The 16,126-nt window shown below is 41.6% G+C and overlaps 1 protein-coding gene across 2 annotated transcripts in view; it reads right to left on the bottom strand.

The window, feature by feature from the left end:
- Positions 1-1,600, bottom strand: part of TMEM182 (transmembrane protein 182) — a 60,886-nt gene extending 59,286 nt beyond the window's left edge. For both annotated transcript variants that reach the window (XM_006100691.3, XM_023764276.1), the window contains exons 1-2: positions 1,297-1,600; positions 975-1,074 (exon numbers count right to left, since the gene is read on the bottom strand). In XM_006100691.3, the coding sequence (XP_006100753.1) occupies positions 975-1,074; positions 1,297-1,428 (232 nt within the window). In that variant the 5' untranslated portion in view covers positions 1,429-1,600. The remainder of the gene's footprint in view (positions 1-974; positions 1,075-1,296) is intronic.
- Between the last annotated feature and the right edge of the window lie 14,526 nt (positions 1,601-16,126).

The following is a 16,126-nucleotide window of genomic DNA, read 5'->3' as shown; positions in this document are numbered from 1 at the left end:
CTTCCTTTCTCTAAGTCCTTGGCAAAATCTTCTTCTTGCACAGTCTTATGCGCTCCATTTGACTGCAGTCTAAATAATTTTTGACACACTGCATGCTTATTTTCCTCCCTGACATGACTATAAGATAGTCTATCAAATCTTTCTCTCAAAATGCCATTTACCCATGCTGTTCCTTTTACATATGCTGACTTGCTATCAGCTTGCTTAAGTCTTCCACATATTTTTATTATCTATTCCATCATCTTGTGTAAATATCATACTTGGGTTTATCACAGTAATATTTCATAAGGAGACTAATAATTTCAACCCACAATAAGCTTTAGGGTAATAGACAGTTCTTTTCTTTGTTTGATGCAATAAGATAAAGGCTAACTGTTTTCAGTAAATTTATTTTTGAAGATTAATACAATATAAGGAATAAAGTTGAAAGAATGCATCACGTTTTTAAGAGGCTGCTCAACTTCAAAAAAAACCTTAACGTTTTTATGAGAGAATTCAAACATCAAAAATAAGGCATTTCTTGCTATTGCCCACAAAACTGGTTGAAGCCCAAATTGAGCAAACTTTCATCTGCCAGAGGTGGTAATTAAGTTTCATTATTTAAAAAGAGGTTTTTTTAACTTTTAAAAGAATACATTTCTACTTCTGGATATTTTTAAAAAGAAAGACTTTTATCTGCAATATAACAAAGGACACTCAAAAATACTATAAATGATACCTCTTTGTTAGTTAGGGTTGGTGTATTATAAATATGAACAAGGGAACAGCAGATAAAGATCTAAACTATTTATATGTTGGAATAAAATAATGATTGCTATAGCCATTTCTTCCTACTGAACCTTTTGAAGATACCTATTGAAATTCTACAACTAAGAATCCAATCCTATTTTGTTAATGACATGTATGTACTAAATAAGAAGCTGCTCGTTTTCATTTTAAAGACAAAGGAGAAGGTAAAACAAAAGCGCACTTACCGTACCAGAACTTCCAGAGATCCGGCTGGTTTTCTTCCGCAATCCCATTGAACCAGCATCTCCAGAAGAACCCCTCGTGGTGGAAAGTCACGTTCTCTATCTGCACAGAACACAAACGGGACACAAGGAACACAATCTGAATTCTCACGTCCAGGGAACTTTGTAAACAATAAATTTCATTTCAATAATGATGGTCAGTAGCTTTCTTTTCTACACATCTCTTCTATGAAGAAATAGACACTTCCCTACTATTCTCCGATTTCAAGAGAAATCAAAAGGCTATCCTCACCAAATACACGAATAGTTGGAAAAAGAAACGCACATTCTGTTCACCTGAACACTTCCCCACTTCGGTCACAAGAAGCCAATAGTCCGATCCAAATGCCACCAAAAAGAGTAAAACCCCTAAAGCACCAAAGAGAGCCCCAAAGAAGATGGCGATGTTTAGTCTCATTTTCAACTCACTGGTTTCCCTTTAAACAAAACAAGAAATTTAAAAATGGCAAACACCTAGCTGCTCAACAAAAAAAAGAATAAAGATTTCTGAGAAGGCAGAATCGTCTTGAGAAGCCTCTCCTAGCTCATGTTTTGGTGGCTTCTCACTCACAACCAGCCGGTGGATTGTATTCCCTTTGCTCACCCTGGAGGGACTCCAGCCCAGCAGCTGAGAATGGCCAGCTATTTTGGGAAGCTGATTGAGGAGCTCTCTCTCTCCCATGGGAATCAAAAAATAGCTGACCTTCCCCTGACTGTAGAGAGGGGTGTCATGAGCTGGAATGGTCATTATTGGTGCTGGGTAATCCATAGGAGTGGAAGGAAGATGGAATGGCACAGTCCTTGACAGTATTGGCCCAGTCCTAAGTGTCTGACAAGCTCCTCTTAGTGTTGAGTGGCCATTACAACCCCAACGACACTTAAGACTCTCTTTGAAGAGCTATAACAGCTATAAAGAAACACAAAGACTTCTCTTGAATACAACTGAAGTTGTAATTAATTTCTTAATTCATTTTGGATATTTTGGGGATAGAAAATAATTTGTGGGTCAAATGGTCTAACATAAAACTGAATACAGTTCAGGTTTATAACCTAGACATTTAGATGTGTACTTAAAAGATCCAAGAATATGGTAACATAAACCGTTTAAAGTATTAAAATGTACTCATAGATAGAGAGTGGACAAACAGCTCTGGGGGAATGGGTGTTAAGGGGTGGATGGAGGGATTGAACAAAAGAGAAAGAGAAAGAACTCATGGACACAGACAACAGTGTGGTGATTGGAGAAAGGAGTGGGGTGGGTAGAGGTGAAAGAGGGGGATAAATGCTGATGGAAAATAAAATAAGATGTACTTCTATGCAGCACATAGTATTGACATAAAAACAGCATTTTCCACAGCAGCTCCCAGATCTCATACAAGTCATTTCAAATAATCATCCCCAAAGTGGACTGATGAAAAAGAATTCTCAAAAATATGTTTTCTGGATTAGAACAAAAGGATCTGGTCCTCTCTTTCTTTAGCCTTCTTCATTATAAGTATTCAATTTCCTCAAAAGATGAGTCATACAAGCCACCTAATAGCAATGAACTACACTTTCTTCATGCCTTGTCTCTATGGTTTGTTTGTTTTCTTTTCATGTCTGAATATGCTATTTGTATAACATTTTTAAACTTGTACTGTCCCTATGGCTAGTGGTTTTATATTTTTTATATTCTCAATAGTAACGAGGCACTGCATCTTCTAAGAGGCATCTGAATTATACTGGCTTCCTTCACCACTCCTGTTTGGCATCTTTGGGTATATATTTGGTAAGATGACTCCTCAGTAAGGATGTGGGGCCTTGGCCAGCTCCAGCTATATGCGACTGGAGGTGCTCAGAGATCACGAATGGAATTCTAAGTCACAGAACCAGTGACTGTGAAGGTTAAATGGAATTTGAGAGTTCATCTCAGCTGATCCCTCATCTAATACCCAAATCTCCTCTAAAAGACTCCCCACGTCATCAAGCCATGCCATTTCCAGCATGTCGGATTTAGGACATCAGTAGTTTCCACACAGCTCTGCCTTAAATCTGCCAAAAGCTGTTTCCCTAAAGTTAATTGCCCCTATTCTGTCCTCTGATTGCCCATGACAGGACTTCCTGATATTTTGAGGAAGTAATCATCTCATGCCTCCTACAAGTGCAACGCCCATGCCTCCCCTAAATATAGGTCTTTTTTTCTTCTAAAGCAAACATCCTGCTCCTTTAAGCATCCCTTAGATCGACACAACTCCAAATTTCCTTGCTGCTCTGCTTCTTTGCTACAACTTTCAAAATCGAAGTGAACAGAGTGAAATATCCTGAGTACAGTCTATGGCCTTCATACCACCACTTTCCTTATTTGGATGCTGTGGAACAGCCTCCCAAAGGTGTCCAAACGCTGATCCTAAACACAGTCACATAATCCGTGACCATGATTCCTTCTATGTAATGTCCTGGGCCATCCAGGTAGGCCCCGTCTAAATGCATGAATCCTTAAAAGAAGACAATCTGCCTGGCCGGTGTGGCCCAGTGGTTGAGCATCAGCCTGTGAACCAGGAGGTCACGGTTCCACTCCCCGTCAGGGCACATGCCTGGGTTGTGGGCTGAATCCCCAGCAGGGGGCATGCAGGAGACAGCCAATCAATGATTCTCATCAGTGATGTTTCTATCCCTCTCCCTTCCTCTCTCTGAAATCAATTTTTTTTAAAGAAGACAATCTTTCCAGACAGAATGGTTGGAGAAAGAAATGTAATCAGAAAGGGTCAGAGAGTTGCTATTTTAAAGAGGGGGAAGGAGGCCACAGCCAAGGAATGTGGGGCTTCTAGAAGCTGGAAGAGGAGAGAAGACAGCTTTTCCCCGAGAGCCTCAGGAAGGAATGCCAACATCTCAATTTGGGGGATTTCTGACATTTGGACGTACAGGGTCTTAAGTTTGTGTTATAAGCCACTATCTTTGTGTTAATTTGATATACCAGCAATAGGAAATGAATATAAATGCTATTCTATAATTAATGCAATATCAGATCAAGTTAAGGTGTTTTTTTTGGGGGGGGGGAATAAATTTGCAAAAAGTGCTTTTGAGAACTTGTGAGGGCCCAGGCCTTTATCAGATTTTAAGGTTACACTACACAGTCCTTGACCTTGAGGAGTTCCTGAGCTCGGTGACAGAAATGGTTCCTTAGAGTTCAGTACATAGGGGTTGTAATGCTGGCCTTCTGGCCCCAGACACATTCTCCTCTCACCTCACACCTCTCCCAGGATTAGTGTGACGTGTTGGTGGTTGTGCAGTGTGGTGGTAGGTGACATCTTTGCTGTTGGGAGAGAAAGGAGAATCTTTTTAGGAAGATTTTTATTTATTTTATTTCTATCTCAATGGTTTGTCATAAAAATGTATGAGATTTCATATTAATACATACACATCACACTAATCCTGGGAGACGTGTGAGGTGAGCAGGAGAATGTATCTGGTGCCAGAAGGCCATCATTACAACCTCTATAAAACTTTGTTATTGTTACAATTCATCTCAATTTTTGTCTTTGTCACACACACACACACTATATATATATAATCTTCTGGACTAGACTCATCAATGACTAAGATTTTCTCACCATATCCTAAAATGTATAAGCATCATTATTAAAAATGTATATTAAACCAGTTATTAATGTGATCTATCTAATTATTTCCAACCATTCAAGCATGTGCCCCTATTTGAGAAAAAATACAATGCAATACTTTTACATCATAAAACTGAAATCTTTTAGCTCAGTCATCCCCAGTGCTTCTTATAGTACTTGACACACAACAGGAACTAAAATAAATTAAAAATCGATGTGTATTAGGACTCTTGGCTGAGATGCAAATGCATGACCTCCTGAGCGACCCAACCAGAGATGGCCTCCATCTGGCCTGCCTGCTCTTCGTGAAATTTGGAGAGATGGAACTTATCAGGGTGTGTGCTTCCTCCGCAGATGCCCACAAACCATCTTTTTAAAAATCTATTCTATACTCTTATGAAAAAATGAAATAAAACTTATAATCCAAGGATCAAAAAGTATCTTCTTCAGAAAATGAGATCCTTTGCCAGTCATTTGAAACTCTTCTAACGTTCCATGATTCTCAAATATTTCTACCAGCCATTCAGCGTCTCTCCCCTGTGCTCTCTCAGCAGCCTAGAAACCTGTCTGCGCAGCAGAAAAATTGTTAAACAGCTATGTTCTCATGATCTCTACAAATCTGGGCACAGGTTCCCTTCTCACTTTCTTCCTCCTTCTAGTGGAAGGCCAGGAGATGAGGAGACAGCCACACCTGGGCACCAACCTCAATGCACAAGAATCCTATAATGAAGCAACTCCACTGCTACTGCGCGTACCTATCCCGTATGTGAATATTGGGCCCACTTTCATGTTGATATGACTGTCACACTGACTGCAAGGCCACAAGCACAAGCATGGTGTCTCCGGGTCCCGCCTGCGGGAGCGCTGGACTGTCAAAAATGTAAACCAAGATGAATAATAGTAACTAATACTCCTGTGCACCCACCATGTGGCAGACACCAGAGTAAGCACATTAAATACTTTAAATACAACTAAGTCTTCAATAGGCAGAGTATGAAAGGACCAGTTTTTCAGTGGGTGTCCATTCTCTTGGTCAGAAATTTTAACATATAAAAGTCTTGATCATAGGAGTTAAAGATTTCCTTGGTCACATGAAGAAGTCCAGAGGTTTTATTCTTTTTATGGCCAAGTAATATTCCACTGCATTTATGTATCATTGTGTTATCTGATCATCTATCGATGGACACTTAGGCTGCTTCCATATCTTGGCTATTGTAAATAATGCCACAATGAACATAGGGGTGCATATATCTTTTTAAATTAATATTTTAGATTTCTTCAGATACATATCCAGAAGTGGGATTGCTGGGTCATATGGTAGTTTTAATTTTTAAGAAACCTCTACACTGTGTTCCATAGTGACTTCACCAATTTGCAATCCCACCAACTGTGCATGAGGGTTTCTTTTTCTCCACATCCTTGCCAACACTTTTGTTTATTGATTTATTGATGATAGCCATTATGAGATTTTACCATTTGCAACAACAAGAATGAACCTAAAGTTATTATGCTACGTGAAAGAAGACAAAGACAGACACTCTATCATTTCATATGTGAAATCTAAAAACAAAACAAACAAAACAGAAACAAACCCATAAATGTACAGAATAATCTGATGGTGCCAGGTGGGTACCAGACTTAGCAGGGGAATCAGAGAGTAAGTTATTGTTAACTGTCATTGAAAAGGGTTTTAAATTTAAAAAAAAAAAAAAAGGCCAGAGGTAAGCAGAGAGAGATCTGCGTGGACCCTCACTGCCAAAGGTAATCCCCAATACTTTATGGGTTATGTTCTACGTTTATGTCCTCAATGTTAGTCATGGCTCCACCACAGCTTTCAACCTTGAGTTCCCTGTACCCCCAAAGCTAAATGAAGAGGCAAGGAGCTGAGCGGGGACGTGGGAGTGACCCTCCAGGACACTGTGAACCGGGGCCAAGAATAGGAACTGCAGGCGCCAGCTCCCTTGCCACATCCCCCCCTCCTCCCATGAACAGTCTTTCAGAATGAGGATTTCGCGGAATTAAGAAGAGTGTTTTCTTTCCAGATGAGTAATCTTGGGCAAATTGCTCAACCCCATGAGTCTGCTTTTATAGGGAAAATGGGAGCAATGCTCCAGAGGGCGATTGGGGCTATCAGGTAAGAGGAAAAGTGCCAAATAGGTTGATGCATCATACATTGGGCTTCTTTCCCTCCTGCCGTTAGTTGAAGATCATTCTTGATGAAAAAGTTTTAAAAGGAATAAAATAAAATAAAAGTCCCTATGCTAACATTCCAGATCTGACTCGGGTTTAGTTTATTTCACAGAATAACTTCTCACCAAGTGCCACGTTCACGTAATCACCCTCCCTCTCCAAACCTGTGCCTAATTCTGCTCCCCTGTGATTAGAAGCCATTCTCTCCCACCTCTCTGACAAACTCCTCATTAACCCTTTCAACAAATACTTACCAAGCCCTACTGTGCGCTGCACGTTCCAGGGCTGAGTTTCAACAAGACTGTATTATGCAACCTGTAGCGCTTTTCCGTGTTTGTTTAATTCTGTGCTTGATCTCTAGGCAGTTTCTGAATCCCTGCTGCATGGGGAAAAAATAAGTCAAGAAATGCTTGGTTCATTAGCCAATTAATTTAATAATGACCGAACAAGTGAATCTTCCCATTCTTCTTCAAGATGTTACTGGGATGCTAGTCCCTTCATTACAGCGCCCCCTGTGCAGATGAGTAGGAAAGTTCTGAATGCTAGAGAAGTGTTCCCATAGGACACTGCTGTCACTTTTCACCTCAGAGACACTGTCAGTTCATCAATGTTCATCACTTGCCCATTCTGAGACAGCGCACTGTGTCCCAGAGCAGAGACAGGGCATGAGATGTGCTCTAACCTTAACCAGCTTATATTCTCAGGGCACTGTGAGTGCTTCTCTCTACTTTGGTACCTAGAAAGTTGGAGGCCAATGGATAAAAGGCAACGGCCCCTCCTCAACCCCGACTTCCTTAGTTTCCTTCCCGGGTGCCCCTGACTTTCTCTCATACACACCTTTTAACCTGTTAATTTAGTATGCATTTATGTAAGCTCCTTCAAATACTTTTGAGAACAACATGAAAATTAAACAATGAAGCAAAACAGACATTTTGTGACATCAGGTATTAGAAGGTGCGTGTCCAGCTAAAATGCTGGTCTCATTTTGTTATGTCATCGGAAAGATCCTTGAGTTGTTCAGTCATCCCTCCCTTTCCCCTCATCCTGCTGTCCCTCCTCTCGCTCCCTCATCTGAGACCCTCCTGGCTTCCTGCAAGCTTCCCTTTTGGAGTCACTTGTCACTTAGAGAAATGGTGGCCAAAATGTTTCTACTTAACTGTTTAATTAAAACAAAGTTTAAAAGTGAATCTTTTAAAATCTGTACATGAAGATCGTTAGCATTTCAGAATACCGGAGTAAATTCCCCCTTGTTCTTGTTACATGTTAGGTAAAACATGACCACCAAAGGCTGAATGACTGTAAGTAATGAAAGGCTTTGCTTGTTTTGATCTAATGTCCTTTTATTTAGTTAACTGTGTGTGTATCTGCTTTCCCCCCTAAGGTCATAATTTCTATCCTGATATTGCAATAGTCTTAATTATCTCAAAATATCTAATGAAACTATTTAAATATTCTCAAAACAAAATTCAGTTCACTTTAGCTTAAAAAAATACAAGAGCATCAAACAATGCTGAACAAATTTGTAAGCAAATGTAGAAATCAAACTCCCAATACTTTTACAGAATAGGAATCATTTTCCAGAAAACTAGAATGGGTTTTTGGAGATTTTAGGGTAGATTCTTTTTCATCATGAAGTAATGTATTATAGATCCACAATACGTATATCTGCCACTTCAACATCTAAAATCTCTGAAAACCAAAAGCTTTAGACAAAGCAGCCCCGACTGGCATAGCATGTGGATAAACTATAGTGTGAGCTTTCATTTGTTTGATTGCTGAATATGAACATGTTTGACTACAGGGCCCCCCAAGTTCAACTGGGAGTGTTAGGCAATGCACAGTATGTACATATAGTTACTTTTCCGAAATCCCAAAATTCTGAGTTCCAAACACATCTGTCCTAAAGGCTACACGTAAGGGAGCATGGTCCTGTAGTCCTACATACAAGATGGTAGACTGAGTGGTGGCCCTAAAATCAATGGTTTCCCCATGATCATCATTAAAACGGATTTTTACTCCCAGAGAACCATCACCATATGTTTCTACCATCACCATGTGTCTCTACCACTCTAATGAACTTGTTAATCTCTGTTTGGCATTACAGTTCTTGGTTCTTGTGTATCATCCTCCGTGCTACCTCCCTCATCAATATGACAATAGGACCACAATGTACAACGTTAAAAGATTATTCACAAGCCTCCTCATCTTACACATAGTACAGGAACAACAAACATACTCTATACAAGCAATAACTCTAAGTGATTCTGTTTTTGTTTATGGCTACACAACACCTAGCACAATGCCTTAGGTAGGTGCTTAGTAAAAACTTAGCGGATCAAATATTCTCACTGCCTTGAATTGAATCAGGTTGAACACTGCCATCTGCTGGCCACAGGTAAAATTTGCATCCCATGGACTACTATGATCAGTTGTTGGGATTTTGATATAAAGCAACACTGTAGTAGAGGATTTGTTATTTTCACAGAATTAGATGCTTTACAGCTTTAATTAAGATGGTTCCAACAAAGTATCCAGGCCCTGAGGACTAACTTACACTGAACACACTGTTACAAGATCCAGAGACTCACTCACCTCATTAATTAGGCAGTTTACAGTCCATTCAATTGAGAGCTACGCACATGAGTAACTCACACAGAAGCAGTTATATTTCAAAAATGTCCTTCACTTTGAAAAAGGTTTGCTGCCCAACTCTGGGTTCAGTTCCATAAGGAACTCTTATTAGCGCATTTACGTGCATTGACTCCTGAAAGGGCAAAAACTTGGAACATATTTCTTTAAAAACTGCCCTAATTTGCGATCAACCTACAATAAAACATTTCAAAAACAAAACTGGAGACCACATTGGAAATTCTTTGATTCATAGAACCAGAAATGGAAAAAAATGTAACTTGTAGGAATGTAGTTATTATGTAAATAGACATTTTAAACAATTACAATTTTGATTTAATTCACTCATTCCTTTGTTTGTTGTAATTCTTTCTGAGGGGATATATATCATTCCATCTGCCAGAAGCCACATAAATGGAAAGGTTTCCTTCTCCTGCCCCTTGGTGGTGAAAGTGTTTTTCATTAATCTGAGTGCAAGAACTTAAACCTTAATTTAAAGAAAGACATTTTTATTTCACTTCAGCTCTGGGGTATGCTACCTTCTCCTTAAATACCTTTGCCACTAGGCCCTTTTTGTTGATAAAGATGAAGATGGACTTTTAATTTCCATTCCCAACTACTTTCCCAAGGAGAGAGGCTCAAGGGAGCCAGGTCAGGTCCTGTGCCCCCAAAGGAAAGACAATTAATCAAGAGAAAGAGATTGGGGGGGGGCGGGGAGGTGAGGAGACACATTCCTGGACCTCACTGCCTCAGGTCTCCGTGAGGAGAAAATAGCTGGTGTTTGTGTGAAAATGCAAACAGAAGCAGTAGGTGGGGAGGGAGAGGCCCTTGTCTGCAGGACTGGGAAGGTGCCACCACAGCTCCTGCACCGATGGCTCCAGCCTTCTCTTCTTGTTCTGCTCTGCCGGGTCCTTTAGCTCTGTCTAAGGTAGTTGCACATGTGGTATGGTGTAAGTGCTTAAAAATTTGGACATCTGAGGATACTCTAATAACACCCAGCACATAGAGCTCTTGCTTTGTCCAAGGCAGTATTCTAGGTGCTTTGGGTTTACTAACTCATTCAGCCTCCACGATAACCCACTACAGTAAGTGCTACACTTTCCCCACTTTATCAGTGAGGAAACAGGCAATGCTGAAGCTCTCTGTGGCAAGGTTTCTTATTATGGACTGCTTTGCATACCGCAAAATTCCTATCTTCAATCCCTAACCCCCAACGTGACTGTATTTGGAAATAGGGCCCATTGGAAGGGGATTCAGGATAAGTGAAGACTTGAGGCTGGGCCTCATGTGTCACCCCAGAACATGGAACTAAGGCCAGGGGTCAGACGCTCTAGGCCAGTGGTTCTCAACCTTCTGGCCCTTTAAATACAGTTCCTCATGTTGTGACCCAACCATAAAATTATTTTCGTTGCTACTTCATAACTGTAATGTTGCTACTGCTATGAATCGTAATGTAAATATCTGATATGCAGGATGGTCTTAGGCGACCCCTGTGAAAGGGTTGTTTGACCGCCAAAGGGGTCATGACCCACAGGTTGAGAACTGCTGCTCTAGGCAGATTTCAGTTCTACTTCAGTTCTCAAAGAATTATTACAATGTGAAAAAACAAGGTTTCCATCTTTATCTTAGAGGTGTAGAAAGCTGCAAAGAGCATTCTGCCCAAATTTTCTACAAACAAAATGCTAGACAAACTTCAAATTAATGACTTTTCTTGAACCCATGAGAGAATTGAGTTCTCAGATAAACACCAACCTACTGGAATTGCTGGGGAAAACAAGGGCCTGTAGGGAGAAACCAGACCCAAGTGTTTGCTAACCCATAGAGGGAAAAGCTGAATGGCCTACAAGCTCCTACGGATATTCAGCTAAAAATTCCTAATGATTTCTTATAGGCCACGTGTGTCTAGTGTGAAGACCATTAAAGGCGTCCCATTAAAGGGTTTTGCACCAACTTGCTTTTCTTCAACAAAACCTAGCAAGTGCTTACCGAGAAGACAGGAGAACCTTGAGAATCACCTTCCATGTCGTTACTGACTGGGGGAGCAGAAAAGTAGCTACTGCCAAATTCTGCCTACCTATCTGCCCTATGGAACAAAAGCCGTAATCTGTATAGTGAAGAATAACAAAATTGTCTCAGTGTGGAAAGCCTTTGTAGCTGAGTAAGACAAGAGGTTAGAAGAGAGGAGTGGGGAGAGAGAGAGAAAGGATGGGGGAAGGAAAGAAGGAAGGGACTTTCCCCTGAGAGAGAAGCAGGGATATGGTTTAGAGCATCCAGAATTTTAAAGTAGTAAAACTGCTCTCTATGATACCATATGGTGGACACATGTCGTTATCATTTGTCCAAGCTCACAGAATATACAACACCAAGAGTGGTCCCTAATATAGACCGCAGATGGGGTGATAATGTGTGAATGTAGGTTCATCCATTATAACAAATGTACCACTCTGTTGGGGATGCTGATAATGGGGCACATGTAGAGTCAGGGGGGATATGAAAACTCTCTGTACTTTATGCTCAATTTTCTGTGAACCTCAAGCTCTTAAGAAAATAAAGGATATTAACCAAGCAAATAAACAAAAAAAAAATGCTTTCTACCTAAGAGAGGAACTGGAATATCTGAAAAAGGGTTGGGAGCACTTGCGAAGGCCACACCCCAAGACTCGGGTTCCCAGTGCCTGTGTGAGATGGTGCCTGTCTAAGACTGTGCCTGGCTGAGACACAGATCAGAGAATGCTCTCCTCCCAGCCAACCATCACCCGCTCACAAGTGTCAGGTAGAAATAACAATCGACTATACCTAGAACTGCAGGAGGAAGACTGTCTCTGACTCACAGTGCAAAGAGGTGACCCAAAGCCAAGAGGGAGCAGATACAATTAAAAAATGATCTGATAGACCAGCCCACACCTTAAAAACAAGGTGGAAAGGGCAGTGTTTCTTAACCTCATTACTACAGACATTATGTAAAGGATGATTCTCTGTTGTGAAGGATAGGGTGCTGTCCTATGAATTGTACAGTGTTTAGCAGTATCTCTAATCTCTACTCACCAGATGCTAGTAGCACACCTCTAGTTGTGACAATCAAAAACGTGTTAGGCCAGCATGGAGGGACCTGGGGACCTGCTAAGTGAAATAAGCCAGTCAGAGAAAGGTAAGTACCACATGATCTCACTCATATGTGGAATCTAATGAGCAAGATAAACTTTTGTACAAAATGGATCCAAAGACAAAGAAGCATGGAACAGACTGTCAGATCCCAAATGGAAGGCAGGAGTAGATGGATTGGTGGGAAGAGATCAACCAAAGAACTTGTATGTATACATGCATAACCCATGGACACAGACAATAAGGTGGTGGAGGCCTGGGGCAAGGGGCAGGGGAAGGATATAAGGGATCAAGGGGAGAAAAAAGGGACATATATAATACTTTCAACAATAAGGATGTTTTTAAAATGTCTTAGGAAAGAGGAGGGTTCAAGATGACAGCTAAACTTGCCCCTCCCACACACACCCCAAATATACATCCACATACAGAACAATTCCTCCTTAGACACATGGAGGGATGATTGAACAACTCTTGCAAAATAGACAAAAGAGAGACTGCATAGAGAAGGTTGAGCAACGATGGGAGCTCTCTGGGATTTGTGGGCACTCTTCAGAATGAGGCATATGGAGGTACCAGTGAGCACCACTGTTTTACATTCCCCCTCTACCTACATAATGCGAGCCAGCCATTTCCAGGTGCTCTGGCTGATGTGCAAGGCCACTGCAGTGCATTCCCAGCTGCCTGCTTAGAGCCATCTCTGACCTGGACAGCAGGGCACCTTTGTGCACATGCACACTAGGCTGCATGGCCCAGAGCCCACTTTGGCCCCAGTCAGCTGGACTAATAGGGCACCACCACACACTCATATGCATTAGGCTGCCCTCTCCCAAGCCTGCTGATACCCCAGGTGCCACACACACACCCCAGCTCCAACCAGCCTGCCAAAACCACTGAGCACAAACAGTCTACACAGAGGTCATTTCTAAACAAAGCCATTTTTTCAAGATTGGGTGAGACAGCTACTTATCAATTCATAGAAACAAACACAGAGAGCAAAACAAAATGAGAAGACTGAGGCATATGTTTCAAATGAAGGAACACTAAAAAAACAAACAGGAAAAAGCCTCATGAAATGAAAATAGGTATTTTTTTTCTAAGAATTCAAACTAACAGTCACAAGGATGCTCACCCAACTTGACAGTAGAATAGAGGACCTCAGTGAAAACTTCAGCAAAGAGTTAGAAAATGTAATAAAGAGCCGAAACCGGTTTGGCTCAGTGGATAGAGCGTCAGCCTGCGGACTGAAAGGTCCCGGGTTCGATTCCGGTCAAGGGCATGTACCTGGGTTGTGGGCACATCCCCAGTAGGAGATGTGCAGGAGGCAGCTGGTCGATGTTTCTCTCTCATCGATGTCTCTAACTCTCTATCTCTCTCCCTTCCTCTCTGTAAAAAATCAATAAAATATATTTTTTTAAAAAAAATGTAATAAAGAACCAATTAGCACTCTACCTAATACATAGAAACAAACACAAGAAAGCAGACAAAATATGGAGACAAAGAAACATGTCACAAATGAAAGAACAAAAGAAATCTCCAGAAAAAGAACTAAATGAAATGGTAGCAAGCAAACCACTAGATATAGAGTTCAACAATGGTTAGAAAGATGCTCAAGGGACTTAATGAGGGCTTCAAGGAACTCAGTGAAAATGCCAATGAATGTAGTGAGAATTTCAAGGAAATTAGTAAGAACATCAAAGACATGAAAAAGGACCAGTCAGAAATGAAGGACACACTAACTGAAATGAAGAATAGTTTACAGGGAATCAACAGTAGAGGATGCTGAGAATCAAATCATCAGTTTGGAATATGAGGAAGAAAAAAAAACCCAACCAGAAGAGCAAAAAGAATCCAAAAATATGAAGATAATGTAAGGAGCCTTGGGACAACTTCAATCATAGTACCAACATTCACATCATGGGGATGCCAGAAGGAGAAGAAAGGGAGCAAGAAAGTGAAAACCTATATGAAGAAATAATGACAGAAAACTTCCCCTACCTGGTGAAAGAAATAGACATACAAGTACAGGAAGCACAGAAAGTCCCAAACAAGATGACCCTAAAGAGGCCCACACCAAAACACGTCATAATTAAAATACCAAAGGTTAACGACAAAGGGAGAATCTTAAAAGCAGCAAGAGAAAAGCAGTTAGTTACCTACAGGGGAGCACCCATATGACTGTCAGCTGATTTCTCAATAGACACTTTGCAGGCTAGAAGGAAGTAGCAAGAAATATTCAAAGTGATGAAAAGCAAAGACCTGCAACCAAGATTACTCTACCCAGCAAAGATGCTATTTAGAATTGAAGGTCAGATAAAGAGCTTCCCAGACAAGGAAAAGCTAAAGGAGTTTATCACCATCAAACCAGTATTACATTAAATGTTGAAGGGTCAGAAGAAGGAGGAGGAGGAGAAAGAGGAGGAGGAGGAGGAGAAATATGAACAATAAAATGGCAATATATACATGTCTATCAACAATTGAATCTTAAAATCAAAATAAACAAACAAGGAATCTAAAAAACAAAATACACTGATGAACAGAGTGGATCCAGATACTCAGAAGCATGGAACAGAGTGCAGAATCTCAGAGGGAAGGCAGGGGAGAGTGGGTGGGTGGGAGGTAATCAACCAAAGACCTTGTATGCATAACCCATGGACCCAGACAATAGGGTGCTGATGGCCTGGGGTGGGGGGCAGGGGGGGGCTAGAAGGGGTCAGTGGAGAAAAAAAGAACATATGTACATATGTAATACTTTCAAAAAATAAAGATTTATATATAAAAAACTAAAACAAAACCAAAATAAACTGATGAATAAAATAGAACTAGAGGCATGAAAACATGGAACAGACTAACCTCAGAGGGAAGGGAGGAGAGGGGGTGGGAAGAGATCAACCAAAGAATTTATATGCATATGTGCATTACACATGGACACAGACAATAGGATGGTGAAGGCCTGGAGCGGGGCGGGATCTGGGTTGAGGAGGGCAATAGGGGATGGGGGGTGGGGGGTGCGGAAAAGCCGGGGATATCTGTAATACTCTCAAGAGTAAAGATGAATAAATAAAAATTTAAATACTAACTGAAGAACCAATTGGGTGGGGCGGTGGCCCTGGCTTTCTGCAGTGGCGGAGGCTGTGGCAGGAGCAGGGACATGGCCTGCAGGTCCTAGTGAAGCAGTCAGGCGACTGAAAGTGAGGGGCGCTTCTCAAGGGATTGCTGCTTGAGGAGCTAACAGCAAGACCGAAGGACCCTGGCCTCTGGGGTGAGGATGGGCAGGGCAGCACCAGGAAGGAGGCCTGGGCCAGGGCAGGGACCTTGGCACATGCTCTGCTGACCCAGACTGCGTTCGAAGCAGCACCCTGTTGTGCCCCAGAGGACTGCACGGCGGCCCCTTATGAAGCTGCAGATGGGGCTGTGACGATGGCCAGAGGGACCTGCGCCTCGATGGGAAGCGGAAGGGCAGAACCTAAGGTCAGGAGTATCTTGGTCTCCACAGCAGAGTTTGTGACACCCACAGGGCGTCCTGGTTTCTTCTCTCAGGGTTGGAGCCTGGTTCCTCTCCCTGGCGGCCGGGTTGGGCCCTCCTCATGAAGCGAGCTG

The sequence above is a fragment of the Myotis lucifugus genome, unplaced genomic scaffold, assembly GCF_000147115.1.
Source record: "Myotis lucifugus unplaced genomic scaffold, Myoluc2.0 scaffold_325, whole genome shotgun sequence".
Lineage (NCBI taxonomy): Eukaryota > Metazoa > Chordata > Mammalia > Chiroptera > Vespertilionidae > Myotis > Myotis lucifugus.
This window is presented reverse-complemented; position numbering and strand designations above follow the sequence as displayed.